This window comes from Hesperophylax consimilis, chromosome 18 (genome assembly GCF_061612785.1).
Source record: "Hesperophylax consimilis isolate HC1 chromosome 18, BYU_Hcon_1.0, whole genome shotgun sequence".
Taxonomy (NCBI): domain Eukaryota; kingdom Metazoa; phylum Arthropoda; class Insecta; order Trichoptera; family Limnephilidae; genus Hesperophylax; species Hesperophylax consimilis.
In genome coordinates this window covers 6,337,711-6,353,931 of record NC_142853.1, presented here as the reverse complement: position 1 = coordinate 6,353,931, position 16,221 = coordinate 6,337,711, and the positions used below count along the sequence as shown (strand labels likewise).

Here is a 16,221-nt window from a genome sequence, read left to right as displayed (position 1 = left end):
GCGTGCGCAAGTAAACTTTCTTTAATTAATTTATGTTGATATAAATGTATGCATTTAAAAGAATATACTGCGGCACGTTTCAGAGTGGAAAATACTATCAGTGTCGCTCTGGTGAAAGACCAAGATTCAGAATGGAAACGTTCCTTGAAATGACTTAAGCCGTGTTTAGTAACCAGATCTGAACTACCGGGTACTTCACCATTACATACTACATTCAGCCTCACAATTTATTTTTATTTCTTTATTGGTTTAAATAGGTACAGTTATAATGTATACATATTACAAGGTTGTTTTTTTTTTTTTAGATATCAGAAAGAGTAAAGTAACACACCTTTTCTTTGAGCAAACGCTCGTGTTAAAAAGGTGGGGAAACGTAATTAATTACTATTTTAACAATGTTTCTATTTTAAACAAAGAAAAATAAAATACAGTTTACAGACAATTGTTGTAAAAAAATAATAGAAAAAAGGAGGAGAGAAAAAAGAAGAAGCAGAAAAAAGGATATTTTATATTATTTTAGAGAATTATGATATTATTTTAAAAGTGTAATAATTAAAGAAATACTGCTGAATTATATTTTTAATTGTGTTTTTGAATTTCAACAAATTACCCCGATAATCGTAGATGCCATTATCACACTGGCTCCAGATTGATTTTTGATTATTATTTTCTCCATAAGTACAAATTATGTATGTACAAGAATAATTATAGCTAACAGAATACAGTTCAGAGCTTATGCAACTAAACCATCCCCATTTGAAAAATGTAAGCAGGTCGTAATAAGTGGAAGAAGAAAAGAAGGGGGAAGGTTGAAAAGCACCTGGCGATTAACAGATCTAACTACTAATCATTCTTTAAGCCATATTTTGCAAAGATCCGACAGAGCGAAAGCTGGGAATATTATGTTTCGGACTGTTTAAGTTTTGATATTTATTTATTGCTGTGGCTCAGTCTCACTGTGCACATGTAGAAACAATATCGCGTGTTTCTTTTACGTCCCACAAAAGACACTATTTTTCAAAAAAGCATGTTTTTACCTGTCACATGTGACATCTATATAGTATAAGTATATAAAAACACAAGCGTATTCAAATGCAAAGTTGTGTCAAAATTTGAAGATCGAGCAATCGGTGAAGATCTTTTGGAGATTTGAGATTTTGAACAAACGAACATTTACATTTTTATTTATATGTATAGAATAGAATACATGATAGTTTTAACACAGTAAAAGTCTTTTAAACCATATTGAGTAATAAGTTTAACCACACAATGAAATCAAATGGTCAGTTATTGTCTATTTTATTAGCTCTACGTTACACCACTTTTTATTACCTTTAATCTTATGAAAATTGCTGTATAACATCACGTAAAACCACAAATTATCTAATCATGTTTGTAACATCGTACTGTTGAAATTGAACCTCTATTGCTTTTAAATGAATAACTAAACCACGATACGATTAGGGTTTGCAAATACCGCATCTTTTTCAAATTCCGCAGGATCGCGGGATATAATTTAGAAATTCCGTGGGATTTTTACTAAACGGTATTTGGGTACATTGAAAAGGTAACTTAATAAATATTTTAAGAAGACTTAAGAATACAAAATAAGTCAATAATAATACAAAAAAAGACTTAAAAATACAAAATAAGTTAATAATAAATCCTGTTTTATTTGAATATTCCATCAATAACATAGCTTTAGAAAGAGAGATGAAATGAGAGATCTTGGAATTATTTTGGACGAAAAACTAAGTTTCGCCAATCATATCCATCAAATCGTGAACAAAGGTATGAAAACACTAGGCTTCGTATTAAGAACAACTAAAAACTTTAATTCTTTATAAGCCATTAAACTATTATACGTATCTCTAGTAAGAAGTCAAATTGAATATAACTCAGTAGTTTGGTCTCCATCTTACAAAATTCACATTAACAACATTGAGCGAATACAAAAAAAAATTCTACGTTTTATAAATTTTAAATTAAATATCCCTGTCGAAGACTTAAAATACAATTTCTTATTAAATACTCTAAAAATAGATACATTAGAAGATAGACGTAAAATAAACGATTTAACGTTCTTATTCAAAATATTTAACTCTAAATTCGACTGTTGTGAACTCCTGCAATTTATAAACATACATACACCCACAGTAACAACACGACAAAATACAATATTCTACAGCAGCACACATAAGCGTAACTACATTGCCCACTCTCCGATACAACGACTTCACACCATGGGAAATCATTACTTGGGTGATGTTGACATATTCAATGCCAACTTGGCAAGTTTTGTGGATCACTTAAAACATTTATTTCAACAATACTCCTTAACACATCATGTAAACCTACAAATAGCTGTAATTTTCTGTTTTTGTTTCTTGGGTTTGTATGACTTGTTGGAAAGCTTTTATCAAATGTAATTTTTTTGTAACTTTTAAAGTATCTGTCAAATTAAAATTATGTATACTACCAACCATGTAAAAGCCCTCAGGGGGTTAAATAAAAAAAAATAATAATAAAAAACTAGACCTTGGAGAAGGTATCTCTGCTTTCATATTAGTTGGTGGTACTGTCGTGTGCTTACTGAAGATATCTCTCTCTGATACCTTGTTTTGATACTCTGCTATTCTAATATTGTTCTTAAAAAGGGACATCTCTTTCTTCACCATAGATTTCTGGTATTGAGCTTGAATGCTGCGCTATCGTCTCTTTCTAACTAACATCGAGTTCAGCTCCTCTTTCATTATCAACGATTAAAAATCGTTTATTTATATAAACACCCATAACATAAATTTATTATTTTTAAATCACGCAAATTCCACACGTGAAAATTCCGCACATCCGCGGGATGCGTGATGTGGGATTGAGGGATTTCAATCCCTAGATGTTTCAAGAGCAACATGCCGCCAATATTGGGATAACATGCCCTAAAAAGTAAATTAATGATAATTTCTTTACATAATATTATATATATAAATATTAGATTGATGGATACAACCATCAAAGAGGTTGAAGAAAAAGTTGTTCCTGAAAATGCATTTAAGCTTTTGGAATAATTCAATAAGTATCCGGTACAAATAAAAATTGGAAATTTTAATCCAAAGCAATATCTAGGTTACGAACCAATTCATTAGAACTTTGTGATTATTTAAAAATACGGGAAAAATTAGTTGAAAAATATTATTGTTATTTCTGAATTTGAAATATTATGCCAACAAATATAACTAGGTCCCAATGGTGGAGTGGTTAAGAGGCTGTCCCGGTAAGAGGAAAGATCCTGGGTTCTTTTCCTGGATGTACCCGTTATATTTTTATTTTCTGTGTCTTGTTATATTTCATGCACAGACATATGATGGTTTCATGTTTCGCTTAGATTTGTTAATATTATCTTCTTCTTCTTCAATTATACTATCTCTTTTGTTCACCGATGGTTCGAGACAATTTGCTAGTTCGGATGAATCATACTACAACGAGTACAACGTACATATTTCTCGTTGAATTGTAGGTAAAGGTATTTGATATATTATTTTTTGCAACAGTAGCTTCATTGTATTGTGTTAGTTTTCCGTTTTTATAATGTTAACTTATGTACGTGACAGGTTCGCGAGAATCCTCGTAACATGGAAGTTGTCACCTAGAGGAGATGTGCACTCCTTAACGATGCTAGATTCCTGTTCCGAGAATTATTTGCAACATGTCTCCCGACAGATTTTCTTGGGATCGCATCACAAAACCATTAAAAGGGATTATTTATATGGTCGGTACTAAGTGCTCCAAGCATTATTTAATTACGGATATAGAAAAGAACTTCACTGAGCATTATACAACATTTTATTTTGCTCACGTAATATTTTTATTATATTTTGATTTAGAAAAAAATGCGCATGTTGCAATAAACGAACATTTATACTTTTTACTCTTTCTTAGTAACTAATTGAATGGAAAATTTAATTTGTCGTGTTAAAATAGATGATTCAAGATAAAAATATTTATAACTAGCACCAACTATTGGTGTGCGGACCCAAAATTTTCGTTATACGTCATCTGATTTTATTTTCGTAAAAACTTGGATACCTTGTTTTTAGCAAATTGATGTTTTTATAAATTGAAACGTTTTACCATATAATGTGTTTATATATTTATAAAAATAGTATTCAATATATCACATTTAGTTTACCCAGAATTGCACAATCGGAAAAATGATTTTTTAATCGTATCCTTGAGGATACGCTGACGCTCGAAGGGTTAAGCACCCTCCCTTTACATTATATATTTATACTCTGAAATGATTTTCAACCACCAGCAAAGAATCGAAGATTATTTCCGATTTTCAGGTTATCCAAAAAAAAATATTTGAAATAAAAAATACATAAAAAACCAACACGATAGTTTTTTTTTACGCATTCATGGCATTCTATTAGAATTTACCTCTATTTTCTATATTTAATTTATTATTTCTATATATAATTTACCTAATTTTTCTATATTGGTAACTGATACCTATCCTAGTCATTAGTCTTAAAAACAGAAAGAAAAATCGCGAGGATTCGAAAAAACAGTTATTGCATGGCAGTATTTGATAAGTAACATAGTGGTTTATTGTTATTTCTCTCTTAACGCTTTAAAAAAACTGGAATGTAAGAATTAAGAACATGGCACATAAATATGTAGAATCGATACGTGTCCACTTTTGACCTGTTGAGACCACAAAACCACTTAATTTTTTAAACTTAGGAAGTAGAGTTTTGGTTGTAAAGCAGTGGTCAAGGTCCATAAATCGCGTTTTTATCAAACGTGTTTATTTACAACATAGCGTATAATATTTGTTATGCCTACTGCATTGTCCACCTGCATTATTTCGCCTGTATTATTTTAAGTTATTTTGTATTTGTGATGTTTTTTGGCTGGTTTGAGATTTTATGAAAATCTTACATCAAATTGAATAAGTTCGTTGAAATATTCATGCCCAGTACATAGTATTTTATTTTTTTGGAATAACTTAATATAAAACACCTCAAATTGTAATATTTAATTATTGCAGACGATACTGAGAAATATTCAAACGAAAATTTTAAAAGAAAAATAATTTAATAAATACTGGCGCATCTGGGACTTGAACCCTCGACCTTCGCCTATTTTATCCGACTTTTCTGTTTCAAATTTTCGCTTATATGGTCTTCAATTATTAGAAAATATATTAATTTAAAATTGAACGATAACTTTGTAAATATCACTTATATGTAAATACTTAATGCCGACCGGGTTTCGCTACAACCGGTGATGTTTACACCTATAAGTGATGTTTACAAAGTTATTGTTTAATTTTAAATTATAATGTCACATCACAAAGTAACCGCTATTTAGATGTTTTACTTAAATTTAAAAAAAAACTTTAAAAAAAAACATAACTGAAAGGGGTTTTGTAATTAGGAGATTTTGAACATTCAAGCAGTTTTTATTCATTCCAAAGGCCAAAATATTTGTAGGCAATCAAATTTTCAAACCATAAACAAATCTTTTGCTTTTTTTTCATCAGTTTTCATGGACTTTATATAACTTTTAAAAAGTTTTTCGAATTGCCACTGTCCCGAGTAGCCCGATTACCACATATTACATTTTTTATATAACGAAAGATAGGAAAGATTGAAGATTTCACAAAATAGTGAGGATTTAAATTTTTCGAGGCGATCATAATACTGCAGTATAAATTATGTATCATATTGATGACACAATGATAGTACAAAAACTTGTTTTTTAATTAATTAATGCAAACCCTTTCTATTTTTAAACATCCTTAGAAAATTCAACGCATACGTAATGCTGTCACTTTATCGGGACGTTCATTCAATATTAATCCTTTCTGCTGTTCATAAGAACATAACAAATACTACATCTGCCGCACATGATTTATAGAACAACTCAATAAAACCTTTGTAAATATATTTTATAATTACATATTTGTTTAGGAAAGTTTAATTAATAATGGGTTACGAAATTTACGATGCCCGGGTTACATGTTACACAGATGTGTCGTAATTAATAATAACGAATATTCTTGCTTTATTTATGAGTATTGCGTACCTGCGTGTTCATTATATTGAAATAATGTTTGCAATAAGTACTTGCAGAATACGATTTATTTGCATCTTGCCTTTTTAATATGTTGTATTGTTTGTATAATTACTTTCGCTGTAGGAGCTTTTTACATTTATAGGCTCGACGTCTCACGCAATCAATATTATATTTTAGTCATAACATACACGGAGAAAAATGAGTTTTTGCGGATTTATTAAATTCCGGTTAAAAACGTGACAGCAGGCCGTTTCCTAATAAAATATTCGTGATTTCCAAACATATCGGAACACATGTTAATTCACCTGCGTTTGCCCTGGTAATATATAATGACGAAATGCGAAAACAGTGACTTTTATGAACACGTGTTCCGACGTCGCGTTGACGGCCTGCGTGGTCAAAAGGTAAGCCTCTCGCCTAGAAAGCCAAAGGGCGTGGTAAACTTTATTTGATTCATTTGTGTTATTTCACAATTTTATCATTTAAATTATATAAGGTATGTGTCCGGCATGTTCTAGATTAAAATATACTTTCAGTATAGCCCTGGTGTAAGACCACCATTAATAATTGAAACGTTGTTTTAAATAGCTTTAGCTTTTCGTGTTGGTTGACCAGATCAATGGCCAGGTTATTCAGGTTCGCCAGCTCAATCCTATTCCCCATCTCCTTCACAAAACGACAAAAAACCTTTTTTGACAAAAGTTTTAAAAAAAACCTATCAATTCGTTCGTTAGGGGCATGCAGTCCCGTTTTAACAGGATTACGAATAATTTGAAGCGATTTCAAATAAATTAGCATATTTTTTTAAAGCTGTTATGCATAATTCTAATAAATATCTACCTACTAGTATTATTTTTTATGATAAATTAATATCTATGAGACAAGGATTTTATGCATAGTACAAAGGATAACTAACTAGCCTTCCGGTTGCCGGTCAGCTACTCTGACCAGCTACATCGGCCTATTACAAACTCACCAAAAATTCAATAGGTACTAGTAGTTTTCATTCAACAATAACTATTGCTAATTACATTCTTTCACTTGAAAACATCAATTTTTATTTTGTTGTCGAAATCTTTGTTAGTTTCGAATTCCCCACTAGACGGCGCGGCGTCGAGATATATTATGTCTATATTTACTGGTGAAATGGTTAGAGGAGCTGACCGGCAATCAGAAGACTGGGTTCAGTTCCCGTCGGTGGCATTTATTAATGATCAATAGAATAATTATTGCTTATAATATTTTTTCTACAACAAGATTTACGGTATTTTTAATCTTATAGTATAAAAAAAGTTTACATCTTTTTTGAATCTCGCATCTCTTACTTAGAAGTTTTTTGTCATCATTAGCTACAAAATTATTATACTGTCAGTTCGTCGTCATGTAGGTATAGTTTAAAATTAAATTATGACTGTACTTTAAAAATAGTACCGTTGTATAAACCATATATCTTCTTGAAAGTCTACATTAAACACACACCATTTTTTGGTTCAGACAACTTGTATTTCAAATGTCAGGATCGTATGAAGCAGTTGGGTAATTTAAGCTTGTCATTGTTAATTACAGAGCAGCTTTGCCCGTGAGCTTTCATGGTTTTCCGGTTTGAGTACTTGGGCATAATAAGCATGACGTAATTAGCGTTTTAATTTTACTGCACTCTTAATAACCGGGAAATGTTTAACGTCGAAATTTACAAATGTCGGCTTTTTCATGTATATTTTATAATTTAAATTAGATGAATGTGCTCGTTAAACACGAAGTAACTAGTAACGTTTATGATGGATTTTTGCAAAATGTTTCTTAAAGAAACTTGCGAATTATCTCGGTTAGTGAAAATTTAATTGTTTTCCATAAGATAATAGTGTTTTTAAGAGCGCCTGATTAAAAATCACATGAAGTGTGCTAAATAGGTGCGTTTGATAGATTCAATTATCTTAATAAGCTAATTGCAATATTTAGAGCACAGGCATCAGGTAGGAATGCTGTTATTGTTCTACCAGTATTACAATGGAAGATGCTCTGAGGAACTGGCGTCATTGATCCCTTCGGCACCGGTGCATAATTGGGAAACACGCCAAATGCGCGCCCAACATATGTACACCGTTGACTTATGTCACATGATAACGGGTCGTCCTTGAGTTTGGCTCGACTGTGGAACGATTTGCCAGTATCTATGTTTCCTAAATATATAAATTAAGGCGATGCCATACGTAGCAACGCAAAATCATGTGTTTTTGGTTTGAAAATTTGGTCGCCTAGAAATGTTTCAGATGCTTCAATTAAATACTGCGAGTAGAATATATCTTGGCCTTTGAAATAATCGAGTACTTTTTACATAAGTCTTTTTATAAGCCCAGAAAAAAATAATGTATAAGGCCTATGAAAACTGCTTTAAAGTTCAAAATCTCCTACTTACGAACCCATTTTCGGTTATGATTTTATTGTATAATGTGGCAAATTAAGTTATTTATAAAATGATCAGAAAAAAAAAAAATATTTATGCCTGAACATCCACAAAATAAAATAAAAGGAACTTTTTGGCCATGTTTTTTTCTTGCATAAATCAAAACAGGCGGATGGTGTTGAGCAGGAATTTAAACCTTATCGCCATCTACGTAAGGGTTGTTATTGATAGCGGCTCAATTTCAAATATTACACGACGTAGTGCATCGCCTTAAACGGATTTTATGGCGGATTTATGTGTTGAGATGCTACTTTTACCCGGTCACCAATCAACAAAAATTTGCTCAGTAAAGTGGAAATTATTATGCCTAGTTATTTTTGTCTGATTTACGAATTATTTTCCTGGAAAGGCAACTGACCTGCCTTAAGGGATAATTTGTGGTTCATAAAATATCGTAGGATATTTTCTCTTTCGCCTTGCTGTACTTATTTTTATATAATTCTAAATCACAAAACATATATCAACGATATTAAAATAAGTCGTCCGTGGTCGTAACAAAATCTTGACAGTGAATTTGGAAGTCGAGTGCTCGATGCCCGGCGTGCACAAGTAAATTTAAATTGATAAAATTGTATTATTTCATTAATTCATTTAATTTAATTCATATAAAATCATATTTAGTGTAGTTGCGGTGCGTTCCAGAATAAAGATACTCTTATTTTCGTCCAGGTGAAAGATTACCATTCAGAATTGAAAAGTTGCTTGAAATGGCATCAGTCCTGTTCGGTAGACAGATCTGAATAGCCAGGTAGTACCCCCATCTTCCTCCTCCCCAACTCCTTCCCATCCCTTCGTCCTTTTACTTCACAACTTACTCAAGTTGGAAATCTTATGCGGCATGAACAAGCAAAAGTGGGTTTTTTATATGAATGAATGAATATGTTTTTCTCCAATAAAAGAATGTTGTATTTTCTAAATGGTTATTTCGGAAAAAAAACTATACCATCCATCCAGCATCCCCAAAAACGACGCATATCATTTAACCCAGAGTTTTTTTTATGGAGTAAATAAAAATAAATTGTCAGAAAATTATGTCTTGCGACGTTCTGACAATTCAGTTTTGATTAATCAACTTGTATTGAATGACAAAAATTGTTTGTTAAAGCTTGCTCAATTTTGTTGAAAGATAGTTTATACTGTCTTGTCAATATGCTTTCAAGTGTCATTCAACGGAGAGTATATCAACTATAATTGTTTGAACGAGGCATTCTTATGACGAAGAAGATAAAAGCATTGTAATTTTTTTCTAATAGTTGTGTTATTTGCAGTGAGCGGAGCAGGGGCGGCGGTAGGTGCCGCCTATAAGCCGGTGCCGCCGCCGCGACCCGTAGGCGGGGCTCGCCAGCCGCCCCCGGGGCCGCCCTCGCCCCTCACCGTGGCGCTGCCCGGGGCCGCCCCGGCCCCGTCACCCGCCTTGCATACGCACTCGGCCAAGTTCCCGGTAAGTTCTAATTACAAATTACACGTTTCACAATTTAACTAGATGTTGAAGTCCTGATTATATTTCCTATCCGAACAATTAGATGATAATCTCTCTCGCCTATCGTAATTACTATATATTGCTGAATATGTTTCCACCAAGTTGTTAGTCGTTGTCATTGGGATCCTCTTGTTTTTGATGTACAATGACAGTATTTTGAACTCTGAAATGTGGCGCAAATATATACAATATGACTGGTTCCATTCTTTGGAATCAATGTACCTACTACACCGCTAAAAAGGGAATATTGTTTGTTAGTATCAAATGGAAATGAACAAGATTATGAAGAAAGATGGGATACATCTAACTATTCAGAACCATTTCAACTAACAATTTATAGGATTTAAAATATTAGTATTTGGTGAAGGTCATTCTGAGAGTACCTTCTACTCAGGAACGTAGTTCAAATAAAATGTGATATATTAATTTATCTTCATTCCTTTTATATACTCGTAAGTATACCTAACTTCTTTTTTTATATTAGGAGGTCAATAAGTCGGATTTTTAAAGCGGTTTCGCAGTTCATATCACGTCGGGGTCACCACTGTAGGAGTCTGACATCTACAAATATATTTTTATTTGCTATTTGCCATTTTTTATCTTATCACTTTGCCGCGCGTTTTTTCAACGAGGAATTTGTAGAAGTTTTTTTAATGTTGATGAAATCAATTATTCATTGATATGCATTACCGTAAACCATAGTACTTATGGGCATTATTAAAATTCGTTTTCCAAGGATCAGAATTTGAAATATATGAGATTGCTTAGAATATCATCAAAAAACCGGTCGTAATAAAAATGAAGCAAATATTGAAAAATTAAAATACTGTACTTGCTTATCTAATGTTAGCAGTCAATGCAAATTTATTAAATTGAATGACGGACGGGCGTTTGATAGCAACCGCCAACATTAAAGTTTACGAATACAAACTATTTTTTGTTCAAAACAACTTCTGACATTCTGAGTTTTTTATTATGATATTTGCATCGAAACAACATAAACAGAAATGATTTCATCGTTCATGATCATGAATAAACTTGCATGACTTTATCTGACAAAACATATGAAAGTGATCATGCATTTTTGATTGCAAGAGTAATCAATTAATTATGTAAGTCGTTTGTTTTTTTTATTTTTTATTTTAGTCAAATAGAGCAACCAGCCAAAATATATTATTTTGCAACAAAATACACCACACAGCATCCCCAGAGATGATATGGACTCTGAGGCATTTTTTTCCCTCGTGGTCTTCTGTGTGGAGATAATGTTAAATTAAAAATCGACATAAAAATTACGAATTTTACCATAATAGCCCAAAAAATTTTTCGCTATCGACCGGGTCCGAATAGTGAGTAATGAATTTAATTAATTACAACTGGCAATGTAATTTAATATTTCAATTGTATTAATACCTACATAATATATATAATGTATCGAAACCTACCCGTCAATTTGGATACCTAGTAAAAAATTGAACAGTAAATAAAAAAAAATTGTTTCCGTCTTCATTGCACAAATGTTATGATGTCGTTAATCATATGGGTTTTGTAGTAATAAAACTAAATATAATTTAACATGAGAATTGTTAATGTATTACAAGGCAATTTTACCGTATTAAATTCACCATTTAAATACATGTGAAGTGGACTATGCGAAGTCAATGTACCTACTGAGTATGTTTAAAGCCTAAACAATGCATAATTAGTTCAAAAATGAAAACTATTGAGTTCATGAAATGTTATGTAATTAGGTTACTAAAAATGAGAATGAATGAAATAAACCGAAATAAATCAAACGGAAGAATGTTTCATTTTGACTTAATTCGATTTTAATTACAACAAACTGGGCTTAATCATACGTCTGTACCACGATTATAGGTCAGGTTACTTAGAACAGTAAATAAATGTTATTTTCTTTTCCATTGGTTTAATGTCAATATGGGAGGCCAGTATGGGTACCGCCATAAGTCACTTCAAGTGGTTTGCTACGTTTGGTGACTTCGCAGGGGTGCCTGGGTTCAATGGGTGAGGTTTGTCTAGGTCTTGGCAGCGGATGGTTTGTATTTTTGTGAAGCGCCGTTTTAATGAAAGATAATCTCAAGGGCGATGTGTGTTAGGACTGTTAGCGGTGTTGAGTATTAGAGCGCCTTGACGTCTTAGTAATTCGGCGCCCGGAGCGGACTGCTCTGGTTCAGGGTAACCTTTTGAACTCTCCATCCTGACTCTTTCTCGACCCATCGCCTTGCACCGCAGTGGGAGGGATGGATTCGTACGTCCATCACTCCTGGATACATTGACTCCCAGATTCCTACCAACCCTTTAAACCTTTTCCTTCCCAGAACTTCCCAGACAAACAGCATCCCCAAAGATAACATAGGACATGAGTGATTTTTTCCTCAGGGCTCCTGTGTTTAATTAATGTAAAAAATATATAATAACAGATAGAAACTCGTTTTAGCTATTGCAGCGCTTCGGTGACATTTGCCGTAGGCCACTTCTAGAGGTTTGCTTTCCTCCAGAATTATCGGGTAGATGATCTCGCGGATCAATTAATGTTGTATCCCGAGCCATTCATGATAAGTGTGTCCATTACCTGTGTACTTTCAGGTGATTAATCTTCCCATAATTTCCAGCAGAGTGAGTAGTTACTAAACTAGCTGCAAAATAAACCAACAAGGATCCTAGTCATATTATCTTCCGGTGATTATAGAGTTTCACTATTAATCTTGCTATAAGGAGAGGTTAAATTAAACACCATCAACGTGGTTTTAACTAACTAATCATCACGCAGTGATAACTAAACCCGCAGAGAGGACGGACGTCCAAAGAACTCAGTCTTGGCACGCACTCCTTGCCCCATTTATATTCATACATCGTCTGATATATACTTTTTTGTTATTCTGACTATGATATGGCCCGACCATAAGTTTCTGATTCACTTGATCGTGTCTTCCCCAGGCGTCCCCTACTTCTTCTACCATTGACTTTCATATCATATTTTCCCCTTGCACTCCTTTCTTCATCCATTCGCTCTACATGTCTAAACCATCTAAGCGTCTCTTTCTTAAAATCACTCAATATGTTTACATCAGCCTTGCATTCGTTGTGAATTCTACATTTCTCACACGATCGTACATGATTTTACAGCACATACGCCTCATACTTCAATAGTCATGTTTGATGCCCTAGTTTCAGTACAAAATATTATTTCTAAGGAATATAGAAAAGAAAAGAAAATAATCAACAACATAGAAAATATACACCTATTTTTATTGCATTTTTTATGCATTTTGGTTTATATTGTTTTTTTTTTATTTGTATATATCCTTGTCATGAGCGATGAAAAGTTGTATGAAGGTACATTTGCAAAATTAGTTCAACCTGGTTCCATTCAGAATTGAAACGATGCTTGAAACGGCAGCCGTGTTTGGCGAACAAATGTGAATAACCTTCCTCTTTCTCTTCTCTTTCAACGCCTGCTTCCTTCAACCTAACAAATTACTCCGATTTGGAATGCCAGAGTCTCTCTGGCTCCGGACAGTTCGAAGTCGTTGGGACCCTTACGCGATATTGACATTTAAAATCAAAATTTAACCGTAAATAATTTATTTTTTTCACTTGCAACTAATTATATTTTCAATAATGTGTTTAGTACAGCCGTGTTTAATTACGTACATATCATGATTACTTAAGGTTTAAGTTAATTAACGTTACCTATAACCACATACGCTAGTTAATCCTGATATCTAGAGTCATTGTGCCACCATCCAACATGTAATTATGCCCGTCGGAAGTACACGAGATATATCCTATGCCGCATGTTATTTATTCAACGTTATCTACGCTGCATTGTATCTTGGTAGATCATCTATTGTATGTTATCTTCTCAATTATCTATGCATGCATCTAAATGGAAACCAACAATGTTCTTATTTTTGTTTAGAAGTAAGACTTTACGATTCGTATGCATGTATGCATTATATTGTTTTTCATGGTAATTTCAATGTTTTACTTAAGTTTTTACACGGAGAAAAGCGATCCTATTAAAAAAGTGACAACTTCATGACAATTTTCTGAAAAAAATATTAGTCATTCAGAATATAGCGATAACACGTGTCTTTTTCCTAATAGAACTCCGCCTTCCTATTATGAAAACATTAGCTTTCGACTGATACTTTGTTACGAACTCTTTTAATTCATTCGTTATAGGTCTGTAGTCCAATTTTCAACAGGTAAACGAATAATTTTACTAGTTTAAAAAAAATTAACAGTATTTCATTTCAGTAAGTTTTCTATGGCAATGGCATCCCCAATATCGGAAAAGCATTCAACAACATTAAAAGAACCTGCCTATTCATATCTCACCACTGAAAATTGAAACATCCGATAGATGCTATCAATATCACTCTGTTAAAATATTAAGATGCGCGTTTCTTTAATTTTTTTATTTATTTCGTCATGTCCTCCATAAAACGGTTATACACCAATATATTACGGAGAAGATTACCAATTTGAGGTACATGAAAGTACAAAAAGGTCATGGGGGCAGTTTTACTATGAGTCGCTTTGTTGATTGGCACGTTCTGCTAGGAAGAAGTCATCGCTTTCGGAGCATAAAAAATGCATGGAATCTCCCGCGAGGATACTTGTTAGGTATATATGAGCTAACTTTTTTCAATATATATGGTTTAAGTCATTTTTGACCAGAAAAATGTTGAAATCAAGTATTCCTGTTAAGAACAAGGATACAGGAATGGAAAGAAAATGTATTACTTCATACTCGTATGCAGGAAACGCATACACCTCTTTTGTAATATTTATAATGGCTTTAGCAGATTAATATATTCAGATACTCCACTTTCCTCTTTCTCATCTCCCCCACCCCTCTTCTCCCTTCTGCCAGAAAAAAATATTAAAACATTAATGTGTCGTAGTCACTGACATCTAAAGGTTGTATTATTTTGGCAGTTGAAGAATGGATGTTAACAATAATATAAAACTCCTGCTGGTTGTCAAAATAAAATTCCTTTGAATCATTTGTAATCAGTTGGCTTTTACTGTTGTCGCAATACTCGCCGTTAATACTATTTTCCTTTTTCATTATTTTATTCACTTGCAAAACCACAGAATTTTAAAATTACATGATTTGTGCATTCTTAAAATATTTGCCTTGCCTATCAAATAAAATTGTAAATTAATTTTTTGTTGAAAAATAATTAGAGGGACTAGCACAATTATCTTTCGAATTTACACCGTTAGTAAACTTTAAAAATCATTAGGGATTCTTATTTAGATTTGTCAAACATTTGAAGAAAAGAAATACATGATTCAAATAAAGATTGATTAATTAGTAAAAAAATTGGCACCTATACTGCATCGCTTGTCTTATACTCGTATGATTTATTCTTATCAGTTACAATTTTGGAAAATAAAAGTTCATTGAACACGAATAATTTTACGAATTACTCAGAATACGATATTAGTATATTTAATGAGACATAAGACTCCAATTTTAAGTATTTCTTATGAACGTATTACTAAAATATCACATGATTCTATAGGAATCTCTACGGATGTAAGTTATTAATATTTAAAATTGAAAAAAAGAGGACCTTACAATTAAAATATTTAATGAAAAATGGTTTTAAAATTTTATAAAATGTTTTTCATTATAACATTAGCGGTTAGCACCAGATTTTATTTTTCTAGACGATGAATTAGTAACTTCCTGAAGGATCCCTTTAGAAAAATTGGAGATTTTAGTAATACCTTCATCAGAAATAATTCAAATAAACCCCACGGAAAGCTCGATTTTCTAGGTCTGCTAGGACAAAGTCGACCGTTGGTCCGTCGATTACGCCGTGCCGCGCGCCAAATATTTTTTTACATGACTTCGTCACTTACGTCGTAAAGATTCCTACTTTATTTTAGAGATTTGATATGGCAAATTCAACCGTAAGTCTGTTCAATACAACAGGGCCGCGTCGCATATTTTTGTGCAATGCTGCTTCACTTACGTCGTTAAGATTCTGGCTTTATTTTAGGGCATTGCTTATTTTTTGTAAAAGTATTGTTGATGCATTTAGTATGTGGTACCAAAAATCTTGAACAATCAATGTAGGTTTCAAAGAATACGTAGAATTTTTCATCTACCGTAGGTATTCAGATAACGGATCAGTCACAGGTGTATCTTTTG

General features: G+C 32.7%; 1 protein-coding gene across 2 annotated transcripts in view; it reads left to right on the top strand.

The window, feature by feature from the left end:
- LOC149415291 (uncharacterized) overlaps positions 1-16,221 on the top strand; it is a 159,821-nt gene that overhangs the window by 83,514 nt on the left and 60,086 nt on the right. For both annotated transcript variants that reach the window (XM_089642467.1, XM_089642466.1), the window contains exon 4: positions 9,814-9,986. In XM_089642467.1, the coding sequence (XP_089498593.1) occupies positions 9,814-9,986 (173 nt within the window). The remainder of the gene's footprint in view (positions 1-9,813; positions 9,987-16,221) is intronic.